General features: G+C 48.0%; 1 protein-coding gene across 1 annotated transcript in view; it reads right to left on the bottom strand.

Annotated features, from left to right (window-relative positions):
- The window catches only part of LOC129975104 (uncharacterized), a 30,304-nt gene extending 7,224 nt beyond the window's left edge, over positions 1–23,080 (bottom strand). Inside the window, exon 1 of the mRNA XM_056088038.1 lies at positions 711–23,080. Within this exon, the coding sequence (XP_055944013.1) occupies positions 711–23,069 (22,359 nt within the window). The 5' untranslated portion in view covers positions 23,070–23,080. The remainder of the gene's footprint in view (positions 1–710) is intronic.
- Between the last annotated feature and the right edge of the window lie 2,922 nt (positions 23,081–26,002).

Below are 26,002 nucleotides of genomic sequence, written 5' to 3'. Positions count from 1 at the left end.
TATTGGGAAGTTAAGTTTTGAAATAACTGAGCTTATATTAACAAGAGAATAATTTGAAAAATAAGCCAAAATGTCAATTTCTGTGTCACTTGTTTAGCACCTCATCTTCCCAGGGGAAGTAAGAATTCTTTAATTTGCAGTTGCTAAACCGTTTTATAAATGCTAGATAGATGTTAGAAAATCGGTAAACGGTGTTTACTTTCATCTGCTTCTAGGATAATTTGGACGTTTGTATAATGGACGTTTTGAAATTCAGTATGCAGGATTGTATATAGAATTTCAAAACGTCCATCAGCGTTCAAATATTCATTCGTTTAGAAAGCTTAATATTATGCACACAATGTTTTTTTTCTTCCCCTTTTTCGGTATTCTACTATTTTTCTTTGACATATCATAAATGTTGAATTTCACAAATTTTAATTCCTTCCTTTATAAAGTCGATGTATGATTTATCATAAAAAGAAGACACATTCAAAATTAGAAAAATTTAGAATATTTAAAAACATTACAGAAATTAGTAACACATTAGAAGCAAACGTGTTACTAAGAGAGAATGAGAACAAAAGAAAAACGAACCCATTTCATTTGAAAATGCTTTTATTGCAATAAATTGTATTATATATTCACTTTTATATTTCAAATATAAAAAGTGTCTTGCATGAAGATACAATTAAATTTTAAGACAAAGCGGCGGCCAAGTTAGTAGTAACTTGAATAGAAGATCCCAATGCTGTTGATTTTGTTGGATCTGGGCTAGAACTTCCAAGAACATTTACAAAGGCAGCAATTAATTCCATCAAACTTTCAATAGTAGCTTTATCTGAGGACATGCCAGAATTTTTCACCTTCAAGAAGGATTCCCTCAGTGTAGCGGATATTAAATTAGCATCAATGCCATTCGCACGGATCGCCTGTTTCAAAGCAGATGTTAAATTTTTGACCCTTAAACCAGCTTGAGGAGATTTCAAACCATTATTGGAATTCAGAATATCATTAAAGGCTATGTTCAAATCGGCAGCTCCAGAAGTTCCGACTTCTCCTCCATCGGGGTACTGTCCGCCAGATGCTCCGAATTGTCCTCCATCACGGTATTGACCTCCATCCATATATTGCCCTCCTGTGTCTCCAAGAGATATGTCAGCGCCAACTGATGTTGGGACAGAAGGAATCGAGCCTAGGTTCGCGCTGATCGATACAATGTCATTGTCCGCAGCATCTTTAGGAATCATTACACCGTATTGTGCGGCTTTGTTTGTGATACCCGTGAGCAAAAGTTTGAAGAAGAGATTGGAAGCACCCGGCTTGGCGAAGAAGGACTGAAGTCTGGGATACAACTGCTGCACAAGTGGTCTTACATACTCGCCAGACGAAGAACCGATGGGCAACCTCACGGCAAAAGAGGTCGAGATATCGGCCAGGCGGGATGCAGAATTGACGTCCACACGGAGCAAATCAGTCAGAATTCCTTTCACTGCCTCTTTCAGAACGTCTCTGACTTGATTAGGAGATCTCAATCCACCGAAGACGCTAACGAGCACTCTTGATCCGCTCAGAGCATCCGTTAATCGATCTGGTGTCAGCCCTGCGCCAGACGATGAGTCAGACGGGGAGCCGGCCGGTCCGAATTGTCCTCCATCGGGATATTGCCCTCCTGAGTCTCCAAGAGATATGTCAGCGCCAACTGATGTTGGGACAGAAGGAATCGAGCCTAGGTTCGCGCTGAGCGATACAATGTCATTGTCCGCAGCATCTTTAGGAATCATTACACCGTATTGTGCGGCTTTGTTTGTGATACCCGTGAGCAAAAGTTTGAAGAAGAGATTGGAAGCACCCGGCTTGGCGAAGAAGGACTGAAGTCTGGGATACAACTGCTGCACAAGTGGTCTTACATACTCGCCAGACGAAGAACCGATGGGCAACCTCACGGCAAAAGAGGTCGAGATATCGGCCAGGCGGGATGCAGAATTGACGTCCACACGGAGCAAATCAGTCAGAATTCCTTTCACTGCCTCTTTCAGAACGTCTCTGACTTGATTAGGAGATCTCAATCCACCGAAGACGCTAACGAGCACTCTTGATCCGCTCAGAGCATCCGTTAATCGATCTGGTGTCAGCCCTGCGCCAGACGATGAGTCAGACGGGGAGCCGGCCGGTCCGAATTGTCCTCCATCGGGATATTGCCCTCCTGAGTCTCCAAGAGATATGTCAGCGCCAACTGATGTTGGGACAGAAGGAATCGAGCCTAGGTTCGCGCTGAGCGATACAATGTCATTGTCCGCAGCATCTTTAGGAATCATTACACCGTATTGTGCGGCTTTGTTTGTGATACCCGTGAGCAAAAGTTTGAAGAAGAGATTGGAAGCACCCGGCTTGGCGAAGAAGGACTGAAGTCTGGGATACAACTGCTGCACAAGTGGTCTTACATACTCGCCAGACGAAGAACCGATGGGCAACCTCACGGCAAAAGAGGTCGAGATATCGGCCAGGCGGGATGCAGAATTGACGTCCACACGGAGCAAATCAGTCAGAATTCCTTTCACTGCCTCTTTCAGAACGTCTCTGACTTGATTAGGAGATCTCAATCCACCGAAGACGCTAACGAGCACTCTTGATCCGCTCAGAGCATCCGTTAATCGATCTGGTGTCAGCCCTGCGCCAGACGATGAGTCAGACGGGGAGCCGGCCGGTCCGAATTGTCCTCCATCGGGATATTGCCCTCCTGTGTCTCCAAGAGATATGTCAGCGCCAACTGATGTTGGGACAGAAGGAATCGAGCCTAGGTTCGCGCTGAGCGATACAATGTCATTGTCCGCAGCATCTTTAGGAATCATTACACCGTATTGTGCGGCTTTGTTTGTGATACCCGTGAGCAAAAGTTTGAAGAAGAGATTGGAAGCACCCGGCTTGGCGAAGAAGGACTGAAGTCTGGGATACAACTGCTGCACAAGTGGTCTTACATACTCGCCAGACGAAGAACCGATGGGCAACCTCACGGCAAAAGAGGTCGAGATATCGGCCAGGCGGGATGCAGAATTGACGTCCACACGGAGCAAATCAGTCAGAATTCCTTTCACTGCCTCTTTCAGAACGTCTCTGACTTGATTAGGAGATCTCAATCCACCGAAGATGCTAACGAGCACTCTTGATCCGCTCAGAGCATCCGTTAATCGATCTGGTGTCAGCCCTGCGCCAGACGATGAGTCAGACGGGGAGCCGGCCGGTCCGAATTGTCCTCCATCGGGATATTGCCCTCCTGAGTCTCCAAGAGATATGTCAGCGCCAACTGATGTTGGGACAGAAGGAATCGAGCCTAGGTTCGCGCTGAGCGATACAATGTCATTGTCCGCAGCATCTTTAGGAATCATTACACCGTATTGTGCGGCTTTGTTTGTGATACCCGTGAGCAAAAGTTTGAAGAAGAGATTGGAAGCACCCGGCTTGGCGAAGAAGGACTGAAGTCTGGGATACAACTGCTGCACAAGTGGTCTTACATACTCGCCAGAGGAAGAACCGATGGGCAACCTCACGGCAAAAGAGGTCGAGATATCGGCCAGGCGGGATGCAGAATTGACGTCCACACGGAGCAAATCAGTCAGAATTCCTTTCACTGCCTCTTTCAGAACGTCTCTGACTTGATTAGGAGATCTCAATCCACCGAAGACGCTAACGAGCACTCTTGATCCGCTCAGAGCATCCGTTAATCGATCTGGTGTCAGCCCTGCGCCAGACGATGAGTCAGACGGGGAGCCGGCCGGTCCGAATTGTCCTCCATCGGGATATTGCCCTCCTGAGTCTCCAAGAGATATGTCAGCGCCAACTGATGTTGGGACAGAAGGAATCGAGCCTAGGTTCGCGCTGAGCGATACAATGTCATTGTCCGCAGCATCTTTAGGAATCATTACACCGTATTGTGCGGCTTTGTTTGTGATACCCGTGAGCAAAAGTTTGAAGAAGAGATTGGAAGCACCCGGCTTGGCGAAGAAGGACTGAAGTCTGGGATACAACTGCTGCACAAGTGGTCTTACATACTCGCCAGACGAAGAACCGATGGGCAACCTCACGGCAAAAGAGGTCGAGATATCGGCCAGGCGGGATGCAGAATTGACGTCCACACGGAGCAAATCAGTCAGAATTCCTTTCACTGCCTCTTTCAGAACGTCTCTGACTTGATTAGGAGATCTCAATCCACCGAAGACGCTAACGAGCACTCTTGATCCGCTCAGAGCATCCGTTAATCGATCTGGTGTCAGCCCTGCGCCAGACGATGAGTCAGACGGGGAGCCGGCCGGTCCGAATTGTCCTCCATCGGGATATTGCCCTCCTGAGTCTCCAAGAGATATGTCAGCGCCAACTGATGTTGGGACAGAAGGAATCGAGCCTAGGTTCGCGCTGAGCGATACAATGTCATTGTCCGCAGCATCTTTAGGAATCATTACACCGTATTGTGCGGCTTTGTTTGTGATACCCGTGAGCAAAAGTTTGAAGAAGAGATTGGAAGCACCCGGCTTGGCGAAGAAGGACTGAAGTCTGGGATACAACTGCTGCACAAGTGGTCTTACATACTCGCCAGACGAAGAACCGATGGGCAACCTCACGGCAAAAGAGGTCGAGATATCGGCCAGGCGGGATGCAGAATTGACGTCCACACGGAGCAAATCAGTCAGAATTCCTTTCACTGCCTCTTTCAGAACGTCTCTGACTTGATTAGGAGATCTCAATCCACCGAAGACGCTAACGAGCACTCTTGATCCGCTCAGAGCATCCGTTAATCGATCTGGTGTCAGCCCTGCGCCAGACGATGAGTCAGACGGGGAGCCGGCCGGTCCGAATTGTCCTCCATCGGGATATTGCCCTCCTGAGTCTCCAAGAGATATGTCAGCGCCAACTGATGTTGGGACAGAAGGAATCGAGCCTAGGTTCGCGCTGAGCGATACAATGTCATTGTCCGCAGCATCTTTAGGAATCATTACACCGTATTGTGCGGCTTTGTTTGTGATACCCGTGAGCAAAAGTTTGAAGAAGAGATTGGAAGCACCCGGCTTGGCGAAGAAGGACTGAAGTCTGGGATACAACTGCTGCACAAGTGGTCTTACATACTCGCCAGACGAAGAACCGATGGGCAACCTCACGGCAAAAGAGGTCGAGATATCGGCCAGGCGGGATGCAGAATTGACGTCCACACGGAGCAAATCAGTCAGAATTCCTTTCACTGCCTCTTTCAGAACGTCTCTGACTTGATTAGGAGATCTCAATCCACCGAAGACGCTAACGAGCACTCTTGATCCGCTCAGAGCATCCGTTAATCGATCTGGTGTCAGCCCTGCGCCAGACGATGAGTCAGACGGGGAGCCGGCCGGTCCGAATTGTCCTCCATCGGGATATTGCCCTCCTGAGTCTCCAAGAGATATGTCAGCGCCAACTGATGTTGGGACAGAAGGAATCGAGCCTAGGTTCGCGCTGAGCGATACAATGTCATTGTCCGCAGCATCTTTAGGAATCATTACACCGTATTGTGCGGCTTTGTTTGTGATACCCGTGAGCAAAAGTTTGAAGAAGAGATTGGAAGCACCCGGCTTGGCGAAGAAGGACTGAAGTCTGGGATACAACTGCTGCACAAGTGGTCTTACATACTCGCCAGACGAAGAACCGATGGGCAACCTCACGGCAAAAGAGGTCGAGATATCGGCCAGGCGGGATGCAGAATTGACGTCCACACGGAGCAAATCAGTCAGAATTCCTTTCACTGCCTCTTTCAGAACGTCTCTGACTTGATTAGGAGATCTCAATCCACCGAAGACGCTAACGAGCACTCTTGATCCGCTCAGAGCATCCGTTAATCGATCTGGTGTCAGCCCTGCGCCAGACGATGAGTCAGACGGGGAGCCGGCCGGTCCGAATTGTCCTCCATCGGGATATTGCCCTCCTGAGTCTCCAAGAGATATGTCAGCGCCAACTGATGTTGGGACAGAAGGAATCGAGCCTAGGTTCGCGCTGAGCGATACAATGTCATTGTCCGCAGCATCTTTAGGAATCATTACACCGTATTGTGCGGCTTTGTTTGTGATACCCGTGAGCAAAAGTTTGAAGAAGAGATTGGAAGCACCCGGCTTGGCGAAGAAGGACTGAAGTCTGGGATACAACTGCTGCACAAGTGGTCTTACATACTCGCCAGACGAAGAACCGATGGGCAACCTCACGGCAAAAGAGGTCGAGATATCGGCCAGGCGGGATGCAGAATTGACGTCCACACGGAGCAAATCAGTCAGAATTCCTTTCACTGCCTCTTTCAGAACGTCTCTGACTTGATTAGGAGATCTCAATCCACCGAAGACGCTAACGAGCACTCTTGATCCGCTCAGAGCATCCGTTAATCGATCTGGTGTCAGCCCTGCGCCAGACGATGAGTCAGACGGGGAGCCGGCCGGTCCGAATTGTCCTCCATCGGGATATTGCCCTCCTGAGTCTCCAAGAGATATGTCAGCGCCAACTGATGTTGGGACAGAAGGAATCGAGCCTAGGTTCGCGCTGAGCGATACAATGTCATTGTCCGCAGCATCTTTAGGAATCATTACACCGTATTGTGCGGCTTTGTTTGTGATACCCGTGAGCAAAAGTTTGAAGAAGAGATTGGAAGCACCCGGCTTGGCGAAGAAGGACTGAAGTCTGGGATACAACTGCTGCACAAGTGGTCTTACATACTCGCCAGACGAAGAACCGATGGGCAACCTCACGGCAAAAGAGGTCGAGATATCGGCCAGGCGGGATGCAGAATTGACGTCCACACGGAGCAAATCAGTCAGAATTCCTTTCACTGCCTCTTTCAGAACGTCTCTGACTTGATTAGGAGATCTCAATCCACCGAAGACGCTAACGAGCACTCTTGATCCGCTCAGAGCATCCGTTAATCGATCTGGTGTCAGCCCTGCGCCAGACGATGAGTCAGACGGGGAGCCGGCCGGTCCGAATTGTCCTCCATCGGGATATTGCCCTCCTGAGTCTCCAAGAGATATGTCAGCGCCAACTGATGTTGGGACAGAAGGAATCGAGCCTAGGTTCGCGCTGAGCGATACAATGTCATTGTCCGCAGCATCTTTAGGAATCATTACACCGTATTGTGCGGCTTTGTTTGTGATACCCGTGAGCAAAAGTTTGAAGAAGAGATTGGAAGCACCCGGCTTGGCGAAGAAGGACTGAAGTCTGGGATACAACTGCTGCACAAGTGGTCTTACATACTCGCCAGACGAAGAACCGATGGGCAACCTCACGGCAAAAGAGGTCGAGATATCGGCCAGGCGGGATGCAGAATTGACGTCCACACGGAGCAAATCAGTCAGAATTCCTTTCACTGCCTCTTTCAGAACGTCTCTGACTTGATTAGGAGATCTCAATCCACCGAAGACGCTAACGAGCACTCTTGATCCGCTCAGAGCATCCGTTAATCGATCTGGTGTCAGCCCTGCGCCAGACGATGAGTCAGACGGGGAGCCGGCCGGTCCGAATTGTCCTCCATCGGGATATTGCCCTCCTGAGTCTCCAAGAGATATGTCAGCGCCAACTGATGTTGGGACAGAAGGAATCGAGCCTAGGTTCGCGCTGATCGATACAATGTCATTGTCCGCAGCATCTTTAGGAATCATTACACCGTATTGTGCGGCTTTGTTTGTGATACCCGTGAGCAAAAGTTTGAAGAAGAGATTGGAAGCACCCGGCTTGGCGAAGAAGGACTGAAGTCTGGGATACAACTGCTGCACAAGTGGTCTTACATACTCGCCAGAGGAAGAACCGATGGGCAACCTCACGGCAAAAGAGGTCGAGATATCGGCCAGGCGGGATGCAGAATTGACGTCCACACGGAGCAAATCAGTCAGAATTCCTTTCACTGCCTCTTTCAGAACGTCTCTGACTTGATTAGGAGATCTCAATCCACCGAAGACGCTAACGAGCACTCTTGATCCGCTCAGAGCATCCGTTAATCGATCTGGTGTCAGCCCTGCGCCAGACGATGAGTCAGACGGGGAGCCGGCCGGTCCGAATTGTCCTCCATCGGGATATTGCCCTCCTGAGTCTCCAAGAGATATGTCAGCGCCAACTGATGTTGGGACAGAAGGAATCGAGCCTAGGTTCGCGCTGATCGATACAATGTCATTGTCCGCAGCATCTTTAGGAATCATTACACCGTATTGTGCGGCTTTGTTTGTGATACCCGTGAGCAAAAGTTTGAAGAAGAGATTGGAAGCACCCGGCTTGGCGAAGAAGGACTGAAGTCTGGGATACAACTGCTGCACAAGTGGTCTTACATACTCGCCAGAGGAAGAACCGATGGGCAACCTCACGGCAAAAGAGGTCGAGATATCGGCCAGGCGGGATGCAGAATTGACGTCCACACGGAGCAAATCAGTCAGAATTCCTTTCACTGCCTCTTTCAGAACGTCTCTGACTTGATTAGGAGATCTCAATCCACCGAAGACGCTAACGAGCACTCTTGATCCGCTCAGAGCATCCGTTAATCGATCTGGTGTCAGCCCTGCGCCAGACGATGAGTCAGACGGGGAGCCGGCCGGTCCGAATTGTCCTCCATCGGGATATTGCCCTCCTGAGTCTCCAAGAGATATGTCAGCGCCAACTGATGTTGGGACAGAAGGAATCGAGCCTAGGTTCGCGCTGAGCGATACAATGTCATTGTCCGCAGCATCTTTAGGAATCATTACACCGTATTGTGCGGCTTTGTTTGTGATACCCGTGAGCAAAAGTTTGAAGAAGAGATTGGAAGCACCCGGCTTGGCGAAGAAGGACTGAAGTCTGGGATACAACTGCTGCACAAGTGGTCTTACATACTCGCCAGAGGAAGAACCGATGGGCAACCTCACGGCAAAAGAGGTCGAGATATCGGCCAGGCGGGATGCAGAATTGACGTCCACACGGAGCAAATCAGTCAGAATTCCTTTCACTGCCTCTTTCAGAACGTCTCTGACTTGATTAGGAGATCTCAATCCACCGAAGACGCTAACGAGCACTCTTGATCCGCTCAGAGCATCCGTTAATCGATCTGGTGTCAGCCCTGCGCCAGACGATGAGTCAGACGGGGAGCCGGCCGGTCCGAATTGTCCTCCATCGGGATATTGCCCTCCTGAGTCTCCAAGAGATATGTCAGCGCCAACTGATGTTGGGACAGAAGGAATCGAGCCTAGGTTCGCGCTGATCGATACAATGTCATTGTCCGCAGCATCTTTAGGAATCATTACACCGTATTGTGCGGCTTTGTTTGTGATACCCGTGAGCAAAAGTTTGAAGAAGAGATTGGAAGCACCCGGCTTGGCGAAGAAGGACTGAAGTCTGGGATACAACTGCTGCACAAGTGGTCTTACATACTCGCCAGAGGAAGAACCGATGGGCAACCTCACGGCAAAAGAGGTCGAGATATCGGCCAGGCGGGATGCAGAATTGACGTCCACACGGAGCAAATCAGTCAGAATTCCTTTCACTGCCTCTTTCAGAACGTCTCTGACTTGATTAGGAGATCTCAATCCACCGAAGACGCTAACGAGCACTCTTGATCCGCTCAGAGCATCCGTTAATCGATCTGGTGTCAGCCCTGCGCCAGACGATGAGTCAGACGGGGAGCCGGCCGGTCCGAATTGTCCTCCATCGGGATATTGCCCTCCTGAGTCTCCAAGAGATATGTCAGCGCCAACTGATGTTGGGACAGAAGGAATCGAGCCTAGGTTCGCGCTGAGCGATACAATGTCATTGTCCGCAGCATCTTTAGGAATCATTACACCGTATTGTGCGGCTTTGTTTGTGATACCCGTGAGCAAAAGTTTGAAGAAGAGATTGGAAGCACCCGGCTTGGCGAAGAAGGACTGAAGTCTGGGATACAACTGCTGCACAAGTGGTCTTACATACTCGCCAGAGGAAGAACCGATGGGCAACCTCACGGCAAAAGAGGTCGAGATATCGGCCAGGCGGGATGCAGAATTGACGTCCACACGGAGCAAATCAGTCAGAATTCCTTTCACTGCCTCTTTCAGAACGTCTCTGACTTGATTAGGAGATCTCAATCCACCGAAGACGCTAACGAGCACTCTTGATCCGCTCAGAGCATCCGTTAATCGATCTGGTGTCAGCCCTGCGCCAGACGATGAGTCAGACGGGGAGCCGGCCGGTCCGAATTGTCCTCCATCGGGATATTGCCCTCCTGAGTCTCCAAGAGATATGTCAGCGCCAACTGATGTTGGGACAGAAGGAATCGAGCCTAGGTTCGCGCTGAGCGATACAATGTCATTGTCCGCAGCATCTTTAGGAATCATTACACCGTATTGTGCGGCTTTGTTTGTGATACCCGTGAGCAAAAGTTTGAAGAAGAGATTGGAAGCACCCGGCTTGGCGAAGAAGGACTGAAGTCTGGGATACAACTGCTGCACAAGTGGTCTTACATACTCGCCAGACGAAGAACCGATGGGCAACCTCACGGCAAAAGAGGTCGAGATATCGGCCAGGCGGGATGCAGAATTGACGTCCACACGGAGCAAATCAGTCAGAATTCCTTTCACTGCCTCTTTCAGAACGTCTCTGACTTGATTAGGAGATCTCAATCCACCGAAGACGCTAACGAGCACTCTTGATCCGCTCAGAGCATCCGTTAATCGATCTGGTGTCAGCCCTGCGCCAGACGATGAGTCAGACGGGGAGCCGGCCGGTCCGAATTGTCCTCCATCGGGATATTGCCCTCCTGTGTCTCCAAGAGATATGTCAGCGCCAACTGATGTTGGGACAGAAGGAATCGAGCCTAGGTTCGCGCTGAGCGATACAATGTCATTGTCCGCAGCATCTTTAGGAATCATTACACCGTATTGTGCGGCTTTGTTTGTGATACCCGTGAGCAAAAGTTTGAAGAAGAGATTGGAAGCACCCGGCTTGGCGAAGAAGGACTGAAGTCTGGGATACAACTGCTGCACAAGTGGTCTTACATACTCGCCAGACGAAGAACCGATGGGCAACCTCACGGCAAAAGAGGTCGAGATATCGGCCAGGCGGGATGCAGAATTGACGTCCACACGGAGCAAATCAGTCAGAATTCCTTTCACTGCCTCTTTCAGAACGTCTCTGACTTGATTAGGAGATCTCAATCCACCGAAGACGCTAACGAGCACTCTTGATCCGCTCAGAGCATCCGTTAATCGATCTGGTGTCAGCCCTGCGCCAGACGATGAGTCAGACGGGGAGCCGGCCGGTCCGAATTGTCCTCCATCGGGATATTGCCCTCCTGAGTCTCCAAGAGATATGTCAGCGCCAACTGATGTTGGGACAGAAGGAATCGAGCCTAGGTTCGCGCTGAGCGATACAATGTCATTGTCCGCAGCATCTTTAGGAATCATTACACCGTATTGTGCGGCTTTGTTTGTGATACCCGTGAGCAAAAGTTTGAAGAAGAGATTGGAAGCACCCGGCTTGGCGAAGAAGGACTGAAGTCTGGGATACAACTGCTGCACAAGTGGTCTTACATACTCGCCAGAGGAAGAACCGATGGGCAACCTCACGGCAAAAGAGGTCGAGATATCGGCCAGGCGGGATGCAGAATTGACGTCCACACGGAGCAAATCAGTCAGAATTCCTTTCACTGCCTCTTTCAGAACGTCTCTGACTTGATTAGGAGATCTCAATCCACCGAAGACGCTAACGAGCACTCTTGATCCGCTCAGAGCATCCGTTAATCGATCTGGTGTCAGCCCTGCGCCAGACGATGAGTCAGACGGGGAACCGGCCGGTCCGAATTGTCCTCCATCGGGATATTGCCCTCCTGAGTCTCCAAGAGATATGTCAGCGCCAACTGATGTTGGGACAGAAGGAATCGAGCCTAGGTTCGCGCTGAGCGATACAATGTCATTGTCCGCAGCATCTTTAGGAATCATTACACCGTATTGTGCGGCTTTGTTTGTGATACCCGTGAGCAAAAGTTTGAAGAAGAGATTGGAAGCACCCGGCTTGGCGAAGAAGGACTGAAGTCTGGGATACAACTGCTGCACAAGTGGTCTTACATACTCGCCAGACGAAGAACCGATGGGCAACCTCACGGCAAAAGAGGTCGAGATATCGGCCAGGCGGGATGCAGAATTGACGTCCACACGGAGCAAATCAGTCAGAATTCCTTTCACTGCCTCTTTCAGAACGTCTCTGACTTGATTAGGAGATCTCAATCCACCGAAGACGCTAACGAGCACTCTTGATCCGCTCAGAGCATCCGTTAATCGATCTGGTGTCAGCCCTGCGCCAGACGATGAGTCAGACGGGGAGCCGGCCGGTCCGAATTGTCCTCCATCGGGATATTGCCCTCCTGTGTCTCCAAGAGATATGTCAGCGCCAACTGATGTTGGGACAGAAGGAATCGAGCCTAGGTTCGCGCTGAGCGATACAATGTCATTGTCCGCAGCATCTTTAGGAATCATTACACCGTATTGTGCGGCTTTGTTTGTGATACCCGTGAGCAAAAGTTTGAAGAAGAGATTGGAAGCACCCGGCTTGGCGAAGAAGGACTGAAGTCTGGGATACAACTGCTGCACAAGTGGTCTTACATACTCGCCAGACGAAGAACCGATGGGCAACCTCACGGCAAAAGAGGTCGAGATATCGGCCAGGCGGGATGCAGAATTGACGTCCACACGGAGCAAATCAGTCAGAATTCCTTTCACTGCCTCTTTCAGAACGTCTCTGACTTGATTAGGAGATCTCAATCCACCGAAGACGCTAACGAGCACTCTTGATCCGCTCAGAGCATCCGTTAATCGATCTGGTGTCAGCCCTGCGCCAGACGATGAGTCAGACGGGGAGCCGGCCGGTCCGAATTGTCCTCCATCGGGATATTGCCCTCCTGAGTCTCCAAGAGATATGTCAGCGCCAACTGATGTTGGGACAGAAGGAATCGAGCCTAGGTTCGCGCTGAGCGATACAATGTCATTGTCCGCAGCATCTTTAGGAATCATTACACCGTATTGTGCGGCTTTGTTTGTGATACCCGTGAGCAAAAGTTTGAAGAAGAGATTGGAAGCACCCGGCTTGGCGAAGAAGGACTGAAGTCTGGGATACAGCTGCTGCACAAGTGGTCTTACATACTCGCCAGACGAAGAACCGATGGGCAACCTCACGGCAAAAGAGGTCGAGATATCGGCCAGGCGGGATGCAGAATTGACGTCCACACGGAGCAAATCAGTCAGAATTCCTTTCACTGCCTCTTTCAGAACGTCTCTGACTTGATTAGGAGATCTCAATCCACCGAAGACGCTAACGAGCACTCTTGATCCGCTCAGAGCATCCGTTAATCGATCTGGTGTCAGCCCTGCGCCAGACGATGAGTCAGACGGGGAGCCGGCCGGTCCGAATTGCCCTCCATCGGGATATTGCCCTCCTGAGTCTCCAAGAGATATGTCAGCGCCAACTGATGTTGGGACAGAAGGAATCGAGCCTAGGTTCGCGCTGAGCGATACAATGTCATTGTCCGCAGCATCTTTAGGAATCATTACACCGTATTGTGCGGCTTTGTTTGTGATACCCGTGAGCAAAAGTTTGAAGAAGAGATTGGAAGCACCCGGCTTGGCGAAGAAGGACTGAAGTCTGGGATACAACTGCTGCACAAGTGGTCTTACATACTCGCCAGACGAAGAACCGATGGGCAACCTCACGGCAAAAGAGGTCGAGATATCGGCCAGGCGGGATGCAGAATTGACGTCCACACGGAGCAAATCAGTCAGAATTCCTTTCACTGCCTCTTTCAGAACGTCTCTGACTTGATTAGGAGATCTCAATCCACCGAAGACGCTAACGAGCACTCTTGATCCGCTCAGAGCATCCGTTAATCGATCTGGTGTCAGCCCTGCGCCAGACGATGAGACAGACGGGGAGCCGGCCGGTCCGAATTGTCCTCCATCGGGATATTGCCCTCCTGAGTCTCCAAGAGATATGTCAGCGCCAACTGATGTTGGGACAGAAGGAATCGAGCCTAGGTTCGCGCTGAGCGATACAATGTCATTGTCCGCAGCATCTTTAGGAATCATTACACCGTATTGTGCGGCTTTGTTTGTGATACCCGTGAGCAAAAGTTTGAAGAAGAGATTGGAAGCACCCGGCTTGGCGAAGAAGGACTGAAGTCTGGGATACAACTGCTGCACAAGTGGTCTTACATACTCGCCAGACGAAGAACCGATGGGCAACCTCACGGCAAAAGAGGTCGAGATATCGGCCAGGCGGGATGCAGAATTGACGTCCACACGGAGCAAATCAGTCAGAATTCCTTTCACTGCCTCTTTCAGAACGTCTCTGACTTGATTAGGAGATCTCAATCCACCGAAGACGCTAACGAGCACTCTTGATCCGCTCAGAGCATCCGTTAATCGATCTGGTGTCAGCCCTGCGCCAGACGATGAGTCAGACGGGGAGCCGGCCGGTCCGAATTGTCCTCCATCGGGATATTGCCCTCCTGAGTCTCCAAGAGATATGTCAGTGCCAACTGATGTTGGGACAGAAGGAATCGAGCCTAGGTTCGCGCTGAGCGATACAATGTCATTGTCCGCAGCATCTTTAGGAATCATTACACCGTATTGTGCGGCTTTGTTTGTGATACCCGTTAGCAAAAGTTTGAAGAAGAGATTGGAAGCACCCGGCTTGGCGAAGAAGGACTGAAGTCTGGGATACAACTGCTGCACAAGTGGTCTTACATACTCGCCAGACGAAGAACCGATGGGCAACCTCACGGCAAAAGAGGTCGAGATATCGGCCAGGCGGGATGCAGAATTGACGTCCACACGGAGCAAATCAGTCAGAATTCCTTTCACTGCCTCTTTCAGAACGTCTCTGACTTGATTAGGAGATCTCAATCCACCGAAGACGCTAACGAGCACTCTTGATCCGCTCAGAGCATCCGTTAATCGATCTGGTGTCAGCCCTGCGCCAGACGATGAGTCAGACGGGGAGCCGGCCGGTCCGAATTGTCCTCCATCGGGATATTGCCCTCCTGAGTCTCCAAGAGATATGTCAGCGCCAACTGATGTTGGGACAGAAGGAATCGAGCCTAGGTTCGCGCTGAGCGATACAATGTCATTGTCCGCAGCATCTTTAGGAATCATTACACCGTATTGTGCGGCTTTGTTTGTGATACCCGTGAGCAAAAGTTTGAAGAAGAGATTGGAAGCACCCGGCTTGGCGAAGAAGGACTGAAGTCTGGGATACAACTGCTGCACAAGTGGTCTTACATACTCGCCAGACGAAGAACCGATGGGCAACCTCACGGCAAAAGAGGTCGAGATATCGGCCAGGCGGGATGCAGAATTGACGTCCACACGGAGCAAATCAGTCAGAATTCCTTTCACTGCCTCTTTCAGAACGTCTCTGACTTGATTAGGAGATCTCAATCCACCGAAGACGCTAACGAGCACTCTTGATCCGCTCAGAGCATCCGTTAATCGATCTGGTGTCAGCCCTGCGCCAGACGATGAGTCAGACGGGGAGCCGGCCGGTCCGAATTGTCCTCCATCGGGATATTGCCCTCCTGAGTCTCCAAGAGATATGTCAGCGCCAACTGATGTTGGGACAGAAGGAATCGAGCCTAGGTTCGCGCTGAGCGATACAATGTCATTGTCCGCAGCATCTTTAGGAATCATTACACCGTATTGTGCGGCTTTGTTTGTGATACCCGTGAGCAAAAGTTTGAAGAAGAGATTGGAAGCACCCGGCTTGGCGAAGAAGGACTGAAGTCTGGGATACAACTGCTGCACAAGTGGTCTTACATACTCGCCAGACGAAGAACCGATGGGCAACCTCACAGCAAAAGAGGTCGAGATATCGGCCAGGCGGGATGCAGAATTGACGTCCACACGGAGCAAATCAGTCAGAATTCCTTTCACTGCCTCTTTCAGAACGTCTCTGACTTGATTAGGAGATCTCAATCCACCGAAGACGCTAACGAGCACTCTTGATCCGCTCAGAGCATCCGTTAATCGATCTGGTGTCAGCCCTGCGCCAGACGATGAGTCAGACGGGGAGCCGGCCGGTCCGAATTGTCCTCCATCGGGATATTGCCCTCCTGAGTCTCCAAGAGATATGTCAGCGCCAACTGATGTTGGGACAGAAGGAATCGAGCCTAGGTTCGCGCTGAGCGATACAATGTCATTGTCCGCAGCATCTTTAGGAATCATTACACCGTATTGTGCGGCTTTGTTTGTGATACCCGTGAGCAAAAGTTTGAAGAAGAGATTGGAAGCACCCGGCTTGGCGAAGAAGGACTGAAGTCTGGGATACAACTGCTGCACAAGTGGTCTTACATACTCGCCAGACGAAGAACCGATGGGCAACCTCACGGCAAAAGAGGTCGAGATATCGGCCAGGCGGGATGCAGAATTGACGTCCACACGGAGCAAATCAGTCAGAATTCCTTTCACTGCCTCTTTCAGAACGTCTCTGACTTGATTAGGAGATCTCAATCCACCGAAGACGCTAACGAGCACTCTTGATCCGCTCAGAGCATCCGTTAATCGATCTGGTGTCAGCCCTGCGCCAGACGATGAGTCAGACGGGGAGCCGGCCGGTCCGAATTGTCCTCCATCGGGATATTGCCCTCCTGAGTCTCCAAGAGATATGTCAGCGCCAACTGATGTTGGGACAGAAGGAATCGAGCCTAGGTTCGCGCTGAGCGATACAATGTCATTGTCCGCAGCATCTTTAGGAATCATTACACCGTATTGTGCGGCTTTGTTTGTGATACCCGTGAGCAAAAGTTTGAAGAAGAGATTGGAAGCACCCGGCTTGGCGAAGAAGGACTGAAGTCTGGGATACAACTGCTGCACAAGTGGTCTTACATACTCGCCAGACGAAGAACCGATGGGCAACCTCACGGCAAAAGAGGTCGAGATATCGGCCAGGCGGGATGCAGAATTGACGTCCACACGGAGCAAATCAGTCAGAATTCCTTTCACTGCCTCTTTCAGAACGTCTCTGACTTGATTAGGAGATCTCAATCCACCGAAGACGCTAACGAGCACTCTTGATCCGCTCAGAGCATCCGTTAATCGATCTGGTGTCAGCCCTGCGCCAGACGATGAGTCAGACGGGGAGCCGGCCGGTCCGAATTGCCCTCCATCGGGATATTGCCCTCCTGAGTCTCCAAGAGATATGTCAGCGCCAACTGATGTTGGGACAGAAGGAATCGAGCCTAGGTTCGCGCTGAGCGATACAATGTCATTGTCCGCAGCATCTTTAGGAATCATTACACCGTATTGTGCGGCTTTGTTTGTGATACCCGTGAGCAAAAGATTGAAGAAGAGATTGGAAGCACCCGGCTTGGCGAAGAAGGACTGAAGTCTGGGATACAACTGCTGCACAAGTGGTCTTACATACTCGCCAGACGAAGAACCGATGGGCAACCTCACGGCAAAAGAGGTCGAGATATCGGCCAGGCGGGATGCAGAATTGACGTCCACACGGAGCAAATCAGTCAGAATTCCTTTCACTGCCTCTTTCAGAACGTCTCTGACTTGATTAGGAGATCTCAATCCACCGAAGACGCTAACGAGCACTCTTGATCCGCTCAGAGCATCCGTTAATCGATCTGGTGTCAGCCCTGCGCCAGACGATGAGTCAGACGGGGAGCCGGCCGGTCCGAATTGCCCTCCATCGGGATATTGCCCTCCTGAGTCTCCAAGAGATATGTCAGCGCCAACTGATGTTGGGACAGAAGGAATCGAGCCTAGGTTCGCGCTGAGCGATACAATGTCATTGTCCACAGCATCTTTAGGAATCATTACACCGTATTGTGCGGCTTTGTTTGTGATACCCGTGAGCAAAAGTTTGAAGAAGAGATTGGAAGCACCCGGCTTGGCGAAGAAGGACTGAAGTCTGGGATACAACTGCTGCACAAGTGGTCTTACATACTCGCCAGACGAAGAACCGATGGGCAACCTCACGGCAAAAGAGGTCGAGATATCGGCCAGGCGGGATGCAGAATTGACGTCCACACGGAGCAAATCAGTCAGAATTCCTTTCACTGCCTCTTTCAGAACGTCTCTGACTTGATTAGGAGATCTCAATCCACCGAAGACGCTAACGAGCACTCTTGATCCGCTCAGAGCATCCGTTAATCGATCTGGTGTCAGCCCTGCGCCAGACGATGAGTCAGACGGGGAGCCGGCCGGTCCGAATTGTCCTCCATCGGGATATTGCCCTCCTGAGTCTCCAAGAGATATGTCAGTGCCAACTGATGTTGGGACAGAAGGAATCGAGCCTAGGTTCGCGCTGAGCGATACAATGTCATTGTCCGCAGCATCTTTAGGAATCATTACACCGTATTGTGCGGCTTTGTTTGTGATACCCGTGAGCAAAAGTTTGAAGAAGAGATTGGAAGCACCCGGCTTGGCGAAGAAGGACTGAAGTCTGGGATACAACTGCTGCACAAGTGGTCTTACATACTCGCCAGACGAAGAACCGATGGGCAACCTCACGGCAAAAGAGGTCGAGATATCGGCCAGGCGGGATGCAGAATTGACGTCCACACGGAGCAAATCAGTCAGAATTCCTTTCACTGCCTCTTTCAGAACGTCTCTGACTTGATTAGGAGATCTCAATCCACCGAAGACGCTAACGAGCACTCTTGATCCGCTCAGAGCATCCGTTAATCGATCTGGTGTCAGCCCTGCGCCAGACGATGAGTCAGACGGGGAGCCGGCCGGTCCGAATTGTCCTCCATCGGGATATTGCCCTCCTGAGTCTCCAAGAGATATGTCAGCGCCAACTGATGTTGGGACAGAAGGAATCGAGCCTAGGTTCGCGCTGAGCGATACAATGTCATTGTCCGCAGCATCTTTAGGAATCATTACACCGTATTGTGCGGCTTTGTTTGTGATACCCGTGAGCAAAAGTTTGAAGAAGAGATTGGAAGCACCCGGCTTGGCGAAGAAGGACTGAAGTCTGGGATACAACTGCTGCACAAGTGGTCTTACATACTCGCCAGACGAAGAACCGATGGGCAACCTCACGGCAAAAGAGGTCGAGATATCGGCCAGGCGGGATGCAGAATTGACGTCCACACGGAGCAAATCAGTCAGAATTCCTTTCACTGCCTCTTTCAGAACGTCTCTGACTTGATTAGGAGATCTCAATCCACCGAAGACGCTAACGAGCACTCTTGATCCGCTCAGAGCATCCGTTAATCGATCTGGTGTCAGCCCTGCGCCAGACGATGAGTCAGACGGGGAGCCGGCCGGTCCGAATTGTCCTCCATCGGGATATTGCCCTCCTGAGTCTCCAAGAGATATGTCAGCGCCAACTGATGTTGGGACAGAAGGAATCGAGCCTAGGTTCGCGCTGAGCGATACAATGTCATTGTCCGCAGCATCTTTAGGAATCATTACACCGTATTGTGCGGCTTTGTTTGTGATACCCGTGAGCAAAAGTTTGAAGAAGAGATTGGAAGCACCCGGCTTGGCGAAGAAGGACTGAAGTCTGGGATACAACTGCTGCACAAGTGGTCTTACATACTCGCCAGACGAAGAACCGATGGGCAACCTCACGGCAAAAGAGGTCGAGATATCGGCCAGGCGGGATGCAGAATTGACGTCCACACGGAGCAAATCAGTCAGAATTCCTTTCACTGCCTCTTTCAGAACGTCTCTGACTTGATTAGGAGATCTCAATCCACCGAAGACGCTAACGAGCACTCTTGATCCGCTCAGAGCATCCGTTAATCGATCTGGTGTCAGCCCTGCGCCAGACGATGAGTCAGACGGGGAGCCGGCCGGTCCGAATTGTCCTCCATCGGGATATTGCCCTCCTGAGTCTCCAAGAGATATGTCAGCGCCAACTGATGTTGGGACAGAAGGAATCGAGCCTAGGTTCGCGCTGAGCGATACAATGTCATTGTCCGCTGCATCTTTAGGAATCATTACACCGTATTGTGCGGCTTTGTTTGTGATACCCGTGAGCAAAAGTTTGAAGAAGAGATTGGAAGCACCCGGCTTGGCGAAGAAGGACTGAAGTCTGGGATACAACTGCTGCACAAGTGGTCTTACATACTCGCCAGACGAAGAACCGATGGGCAACCTCACGGCAAAAGAGGTCGAGATATCGGCCAGGCGGGATGCAGAATTGACGTCCACACGGAGCAAATCAGTCAGAATTCCTTTCACTGCCTCTTTCAGAACGTCTCTGACTTGATTAGGAGATCTCAATCCACCGAAGACGCTAACGAGCACTCTTGATCCGCTCAGAGCATCCGTTAATCGATCTGGTGTCAGCCCTGCGCCAGACGATGAGTCAGACGGGGAGCCGGCCGGTCCGAATTGTCCTCCATCGGGATATTGCCCTCCTGAGTCTCCAAGAGATATGTCAGCGCCAACTGATGTTGGGACAGAAGGAATCGAGCCTAGGTTCGCGCTGAGCGATACAATGTCATTGTCCGCTGCATCTTTAGGAATCATTACACCGTATTGTGCGGCTTTGTTTGTGATACCCGTGAGCAAAAGTTTGAAGAAGAGATTGGAAGCACCCGGCTTGGCGAAGAAGGACTGAAGTCTGGGATACAACTGCTGCACAAGTGGTCTTACATACTCGCCAGACGAAGAACCGATGGGCAACCTCACGGCAAAAGAGGTCGAGATATCGGCCAGGCGGGATGCAGAATTGACGTCCACACGGAGCAAATCAGTCAGAATTCCTTTCACTGCCTCTTTCAGAACGTCTCTGACTTGATTAGGAGATCTCAATCCACCGAAGACGCTAACGAGCACTCTTGATCCGCTCAGAGCATCCGTTAATCGATCTGGTGTCAGCCCTGCGCCAGACGATGAGTCAGACGGGGAGCCGGCCGGTCCGAATTGTCCTCCATCGGGATATTGCCCTCCTGAGTCTCCAAGAGATATGTCAGCGCCAACTGATGTTGGGACAGAAGGAATCGAGCCTAGGTTCGCGCTGAGCGATACAATGTCATTGTCCGCAGCATCTTTAGGAATCATTACACCGTATTGTGCGGCTTTGTTTGTGATACCCGTGAGCAAAAGTTTGAAGAAGAGATTGGAAGCACCCGGCTTGGCGAAGAAGGACTGAAGTCTGGGATACAACTGCTGCACAAGTGGTCTTACATACTCGCCAGACGAAGAACCGATGGGCAACCTCACGGCAAAAGAGGTCGAGATATCGGCCAGGCGGGATGCAGAATTGACGTCCACACGGAGCAAATCAGTCAGAATTCCTTTCACTGCCTCTTTCAGAACGTCTCTGACTTGATTAGGAGATCTCAATCCACCGAAGACGCTAACGAGCACTCTTGATCCGCTCAGAGCATCCGTTAATCGATCTGGTGTCAGCCCTGCGCCAGACGATGAGTCAGACGGGGAGCCGGCCGGTCCGAATTGTCCTCCATCGGGATATTGCCCTCCTGAGTCTCCAAGAGATATGTCAGCGCCAACTGATGTTGGGACAGAAGGAATCGAGCCTAGGTTCGCGCTGAGCGATACAATGTCATTGTCCGCAGCATCTTTAGGAATCATTACACCGTATTGTGCGGCTTTGTTTGTGATACCCGTGAGCAAAAGTTTGAAGAAGAGATTGGAAGAACCCGGCTTGGCAAAGAAGGACTGAAGTCTGGGATACAACTGCTGCACAAGTGGTCTTACATACTCGCCAGACGAAGAACCGATGGGCAACCTCACGGCAAAAGAGGTCGAGATATCGGCCAGGCGGGATGCAGAATTGACGTCCACACGGAGCAAATCAGTCAGAATTCCTTTCACTGCCTCTTTCAGAACGTCTCTGACTTGATAAGGGGATCTCAGTCCACCTAAGACGCTTACGATCACTCTTGATCCGCTCAGCGCATCCGTTAATCGATCTGGTGTCAGTCCTGCGCCAGACGTTGAGTCAGACGGGGAGTCCGCCGGTCCGAATTGTCCTCCTTCGGGATATTGCCCTGCTGTGTCTCCAAGAGATATGTCAGCGCCAACTGATGTTGGGACAGAAGGAATCGAGCCTAGGTTCGCGCTGAGCGATACAATGTCATTGTCCGCAGCATCTTTAGGAATCACTACACCGTACTGTGAGGCTTTATTTGTGAGACCCGTGAGCAAAAGTTTGAAGAAGAGATTGGAAGCACCCGGCTTGGCGAAAAAGGACTGAAGTCTGGGATACAACTGTTGCACAAGTGGTCTTACATAATCACCAGGCGAAGAACCGATGGGCAACCTCACGGCAAAAGATGTCGAGACATCTGCCAAGCGGGATGCAGAATTGACGTCCACACGCAGCAAATCAGTCAGAATTCCTTTCACTGCCTCTTTCAGAACGTCTCTGACTTGATAAGGCGATCTCAATCCACCGAAGACGCTAACGAGCACTCTTGATCTACTCAGAGTATTCGTTAATCGATCTGGTGTCAGCCCTGCGCCAGACGAAGTGTCAGACGGTCCAAATTGCCCTTCTGTTGGATATTGGTCTGTAGCATATCCTTGGTCTGTCTGGTAATTTGTTATAAATGTGTCTTTGGCTGCTAAATCACTTGTTTGGAATTCCATATTAGAGGTATAATCTTCTTGAAATTCATTATCTTCATCTGTGTCATTCATGTCTTCCGCAGCTTCTTTGACAAACATCTGGATTAAATCTTTTATTTCTGCAATGAATTTTCTGTTGACCTTGTGCATGGTCTTCTTGAAACATTGCTGAAGAGCTTTTGAAAGTGCTTCTGTTTTCGTAGCAATACTATCCGGATCGTCTGCATCTTCTGCAACTACTAATTCGGCAAGTGCGGATGCAAATGCCATGTTCATTGCTTTAAGTGTAGCTTCCGAATTATTACCTTTATGTCCAGATAACGCTGACATCAAGGACTGCACAAGCATTTCCATATCTTCTTTTTCTTTTTGAGGTAAAACATCAGACTGTTCTATCTTTTTAATTAGACAATCCATGAAAGCTTTTGCTTTGGCCGAATCTGCCCAAGGACTCCGAGAAAGATTGCTGGAGTGTTTCCTGCTTTGTACGCCATTGCACTGCAGAGAGAGCAGTAGGACTGCGAAACCAAGCGTAGTCAACCAATTCATGGTTTTGAACCTCGATTGGTGGACTGAATATGCTGTCAACTTGCTATCGTCGATACATTTATAGTAGATTAATCGTGACAATGAACAGCTGAGAATTTTATCAGCTTGTACTATTTTCCTGTGTCATGCCAATTAATGACTTAATTTTCCTTGCGATTCTTAATGTTGATTTTACGATACAAGCATTTGGCATCGTTAAATGTTTATGACGATGAGAACGGAGATGGAGAATCATAAAAAAATGATTATTTATGCAGTTGTTTTTAGCTGCAAAGTACACGTTATTTCTTTTGAATGAATTATTCACTTTTTTTTAAATCAATGGTGATTTTTGAACCTTAAAGTTTAGAGAAAATGTAGTATTTACAGACCAAATTCATAATTCTTGTTTTTTATTTATATATATTTATTTCTATAGGGCAGAACTTGAAATGCTGCAATTTCACTTGAAATAATGCATTAATTTTACTTTCTCTGTGACATAATTACTGAATAATGACATTATATATACATTCACATAATTTGTGCATTATTATTTTTTTTTATATAGAGACTAATGCATTTACTCACATATTAAGAAAATTAAAGTAAAATATTGATGTTCAGAAATGCTAATGAAAACGAGAACAATAATAACTCTTTTGCGCTACTAATAAAAGAAAATGTGTGTGTGTCTATGTGTTTGCTGGCTTTTTCCTGACTAAGAGCTATGAAATTTGGCATGAGGGTCGAAATGTGTTCTCCGAAGATTTAAAAAAACAATTGAATTAAATAAAAATTAAACGATATGTAGGCATTTCATGTGATATTTGCAGAAAATATTACAGAACAAAAATAATATTTACATAATCTGAAAATTAAAAAAAAAAATCATTTCAATGGTACCAATTATTTGGCGTATAATTTTTTCCATTTTTAATCATTTTTTTAAATTTAACCATATTTTATAACAATATATTTGATTGTTTAAGTAAAACTCAAATAATTTTATTCTAGCCTTTTTACCATTATTGTTGATCACGATCATTAGGCTTACATTTCCATGTAGATTAGATTTCAATATAAAGTATACTTTTAAGGAAAATTTTGAAATTGGTTTTACTTAATTGAGAAATATTTTCATGGTTTGTAAATTTTTTAATATGCTTTTCTTTCCTGTGCTATAATTGGATGTATAATCACAAAACAGATATTTCACTCGCCCAGTAAGAATTCATATAGTCAGAGCGCCGAGATAGAATAAGCGAAAACGGCAACGGTATAGCCCCTCCAGTAGAAGGCTCGTCCCATCATCGATAAGAAGTAAAATTAATTTTCTGAATTGACCAGGTTCGCGAGAATCAACCACTATGGTAGAAGTTTAGAGACGTGTAGCATAGTGATTAGAATGGTGTTCTTTTTCTATCATAGAATGAAATGAAATTTTAAAATATTTTGCTGCGGAAGTAACTAAGGCTAAATTTAAAATATATATATAATAGAAATTTTTAGCAATCTTTAATCCCATCGGTACAATTAGTCGCCAAAGACCAGTAAGTAATAAATATTAATGGATTTGAAAGTAATTGTACTTCGAGAGACTCCGACTTTCCTTTTAAATCGTACCATCAGAACTGTGTTATTCAAAATTATGAATGGTAATAAGAAAGTCTATACAAAACTAATCTTTATTAATAATACAAATGAATGTCTGTGTAAGTGCTGTACAGGTCAGATTTAGAGTTACCAAATTTCCTTTTAAATCGTACCATCAGAACTGTGTTATTCAAAATTATGAATGGTAATAAGAAAGTCTATACAAAACTAATCTTTATTAATAATACAAATGAATGTCTGTGTAAGTGCTGTACAGGTCAGATGTAGAGTTACCAAATTTCCTTTTAAATCGTACCATCAGAACTGTGTTATTCAAAATTATGAATGGTAATAAGAAAGTCTATACAAAGCTAATCTTTATTAATAATACAAATGAATGTCTGTGTAGGTGCTGTACAGGTCAGATGTAGAGTTACCAAATTTCCTTTTAAATCGTACCATCAGAACTGTGTTATTCAAAATTATGAATGGTAATAAGAAAGTCTATACAAAACTAATCTTTATTAATAATACAAATGAATGTCTGTGTAAGTGCTGTACAGGTCAGATGTAGAGTTACCAAATTTCCTTTTAAATCGTACCATCAGAACTGCGTTATTCAAAATTATGAATGGTAATAAGAAAGTCTATACAAAACTAATCTTTATTAATAATACAAATGAATGTCTGTGTAAGTGCTGTACAGGTCAGATTTAGAGTTACCAAATTTCCTTTTAAATCGTACCATCAGAACTGTGTTATTCAAAATTATGAATGGTAATAAGAAAGTCTATACAAAACTAATCTTTATTAATAATACAAATGAATGTCTGTGTAAGTGCTGTACAGGTCAGATTTAGAGTTACCAAATTTCCCTTTAAATCGTACCATCAGAACTGTGTTATTCAAAATTATGAATGGTAATAAGAAAGTCTATACAAAACTAATCTTTATTAATAATACAAATGAATGTCTGTGTAAGTGCTGTACAGGTCAGATGTAGAGTTACCAAATTTCCTTTTAAATCGTACCATCAGAACTGTGTTATTCAAAATTATGAATGGTAATAAGAAAGTCTATACAAAACTAATCTTTATTAATAATACAAATGAATGTCTGTGTAAGTGCTGTACAGGTCAGATGTAGAGTTACCAAATTTCCTTTTAAATCGTACCATCAGAACTGTGTTATTCAAAATTATAAATGGTAATAAGAAAGTCTATACAAAACTAATCTTTATTAATAATACAAATGAATGTCTGTGTAAGTGCTGTACAGGTCAGATTTAGAGTTACCAAATTTCCTTTTAAATCGTACCATCAGAACTGTGTTATTCAAAATTATGAATGGTAATAAGA

This window comes from Argiope bruennichi, chromosome 1 (genome assembly GCF_947563725.1).
Source record: "Argiope bruennichi chromosome 1, qqArgBrue1.1, whole genome shotgun sequence".
In the NCBI taxonomy this organism is placed as follows: Eukaryota; Metazoa; Arthropoda; class Arachnida; order Araneae; family Araneidae; genus Argiope; species Argiope bruennichi.
This window is presented reverse-complemented; position numbering and strand designations above follow the sequence as displayed.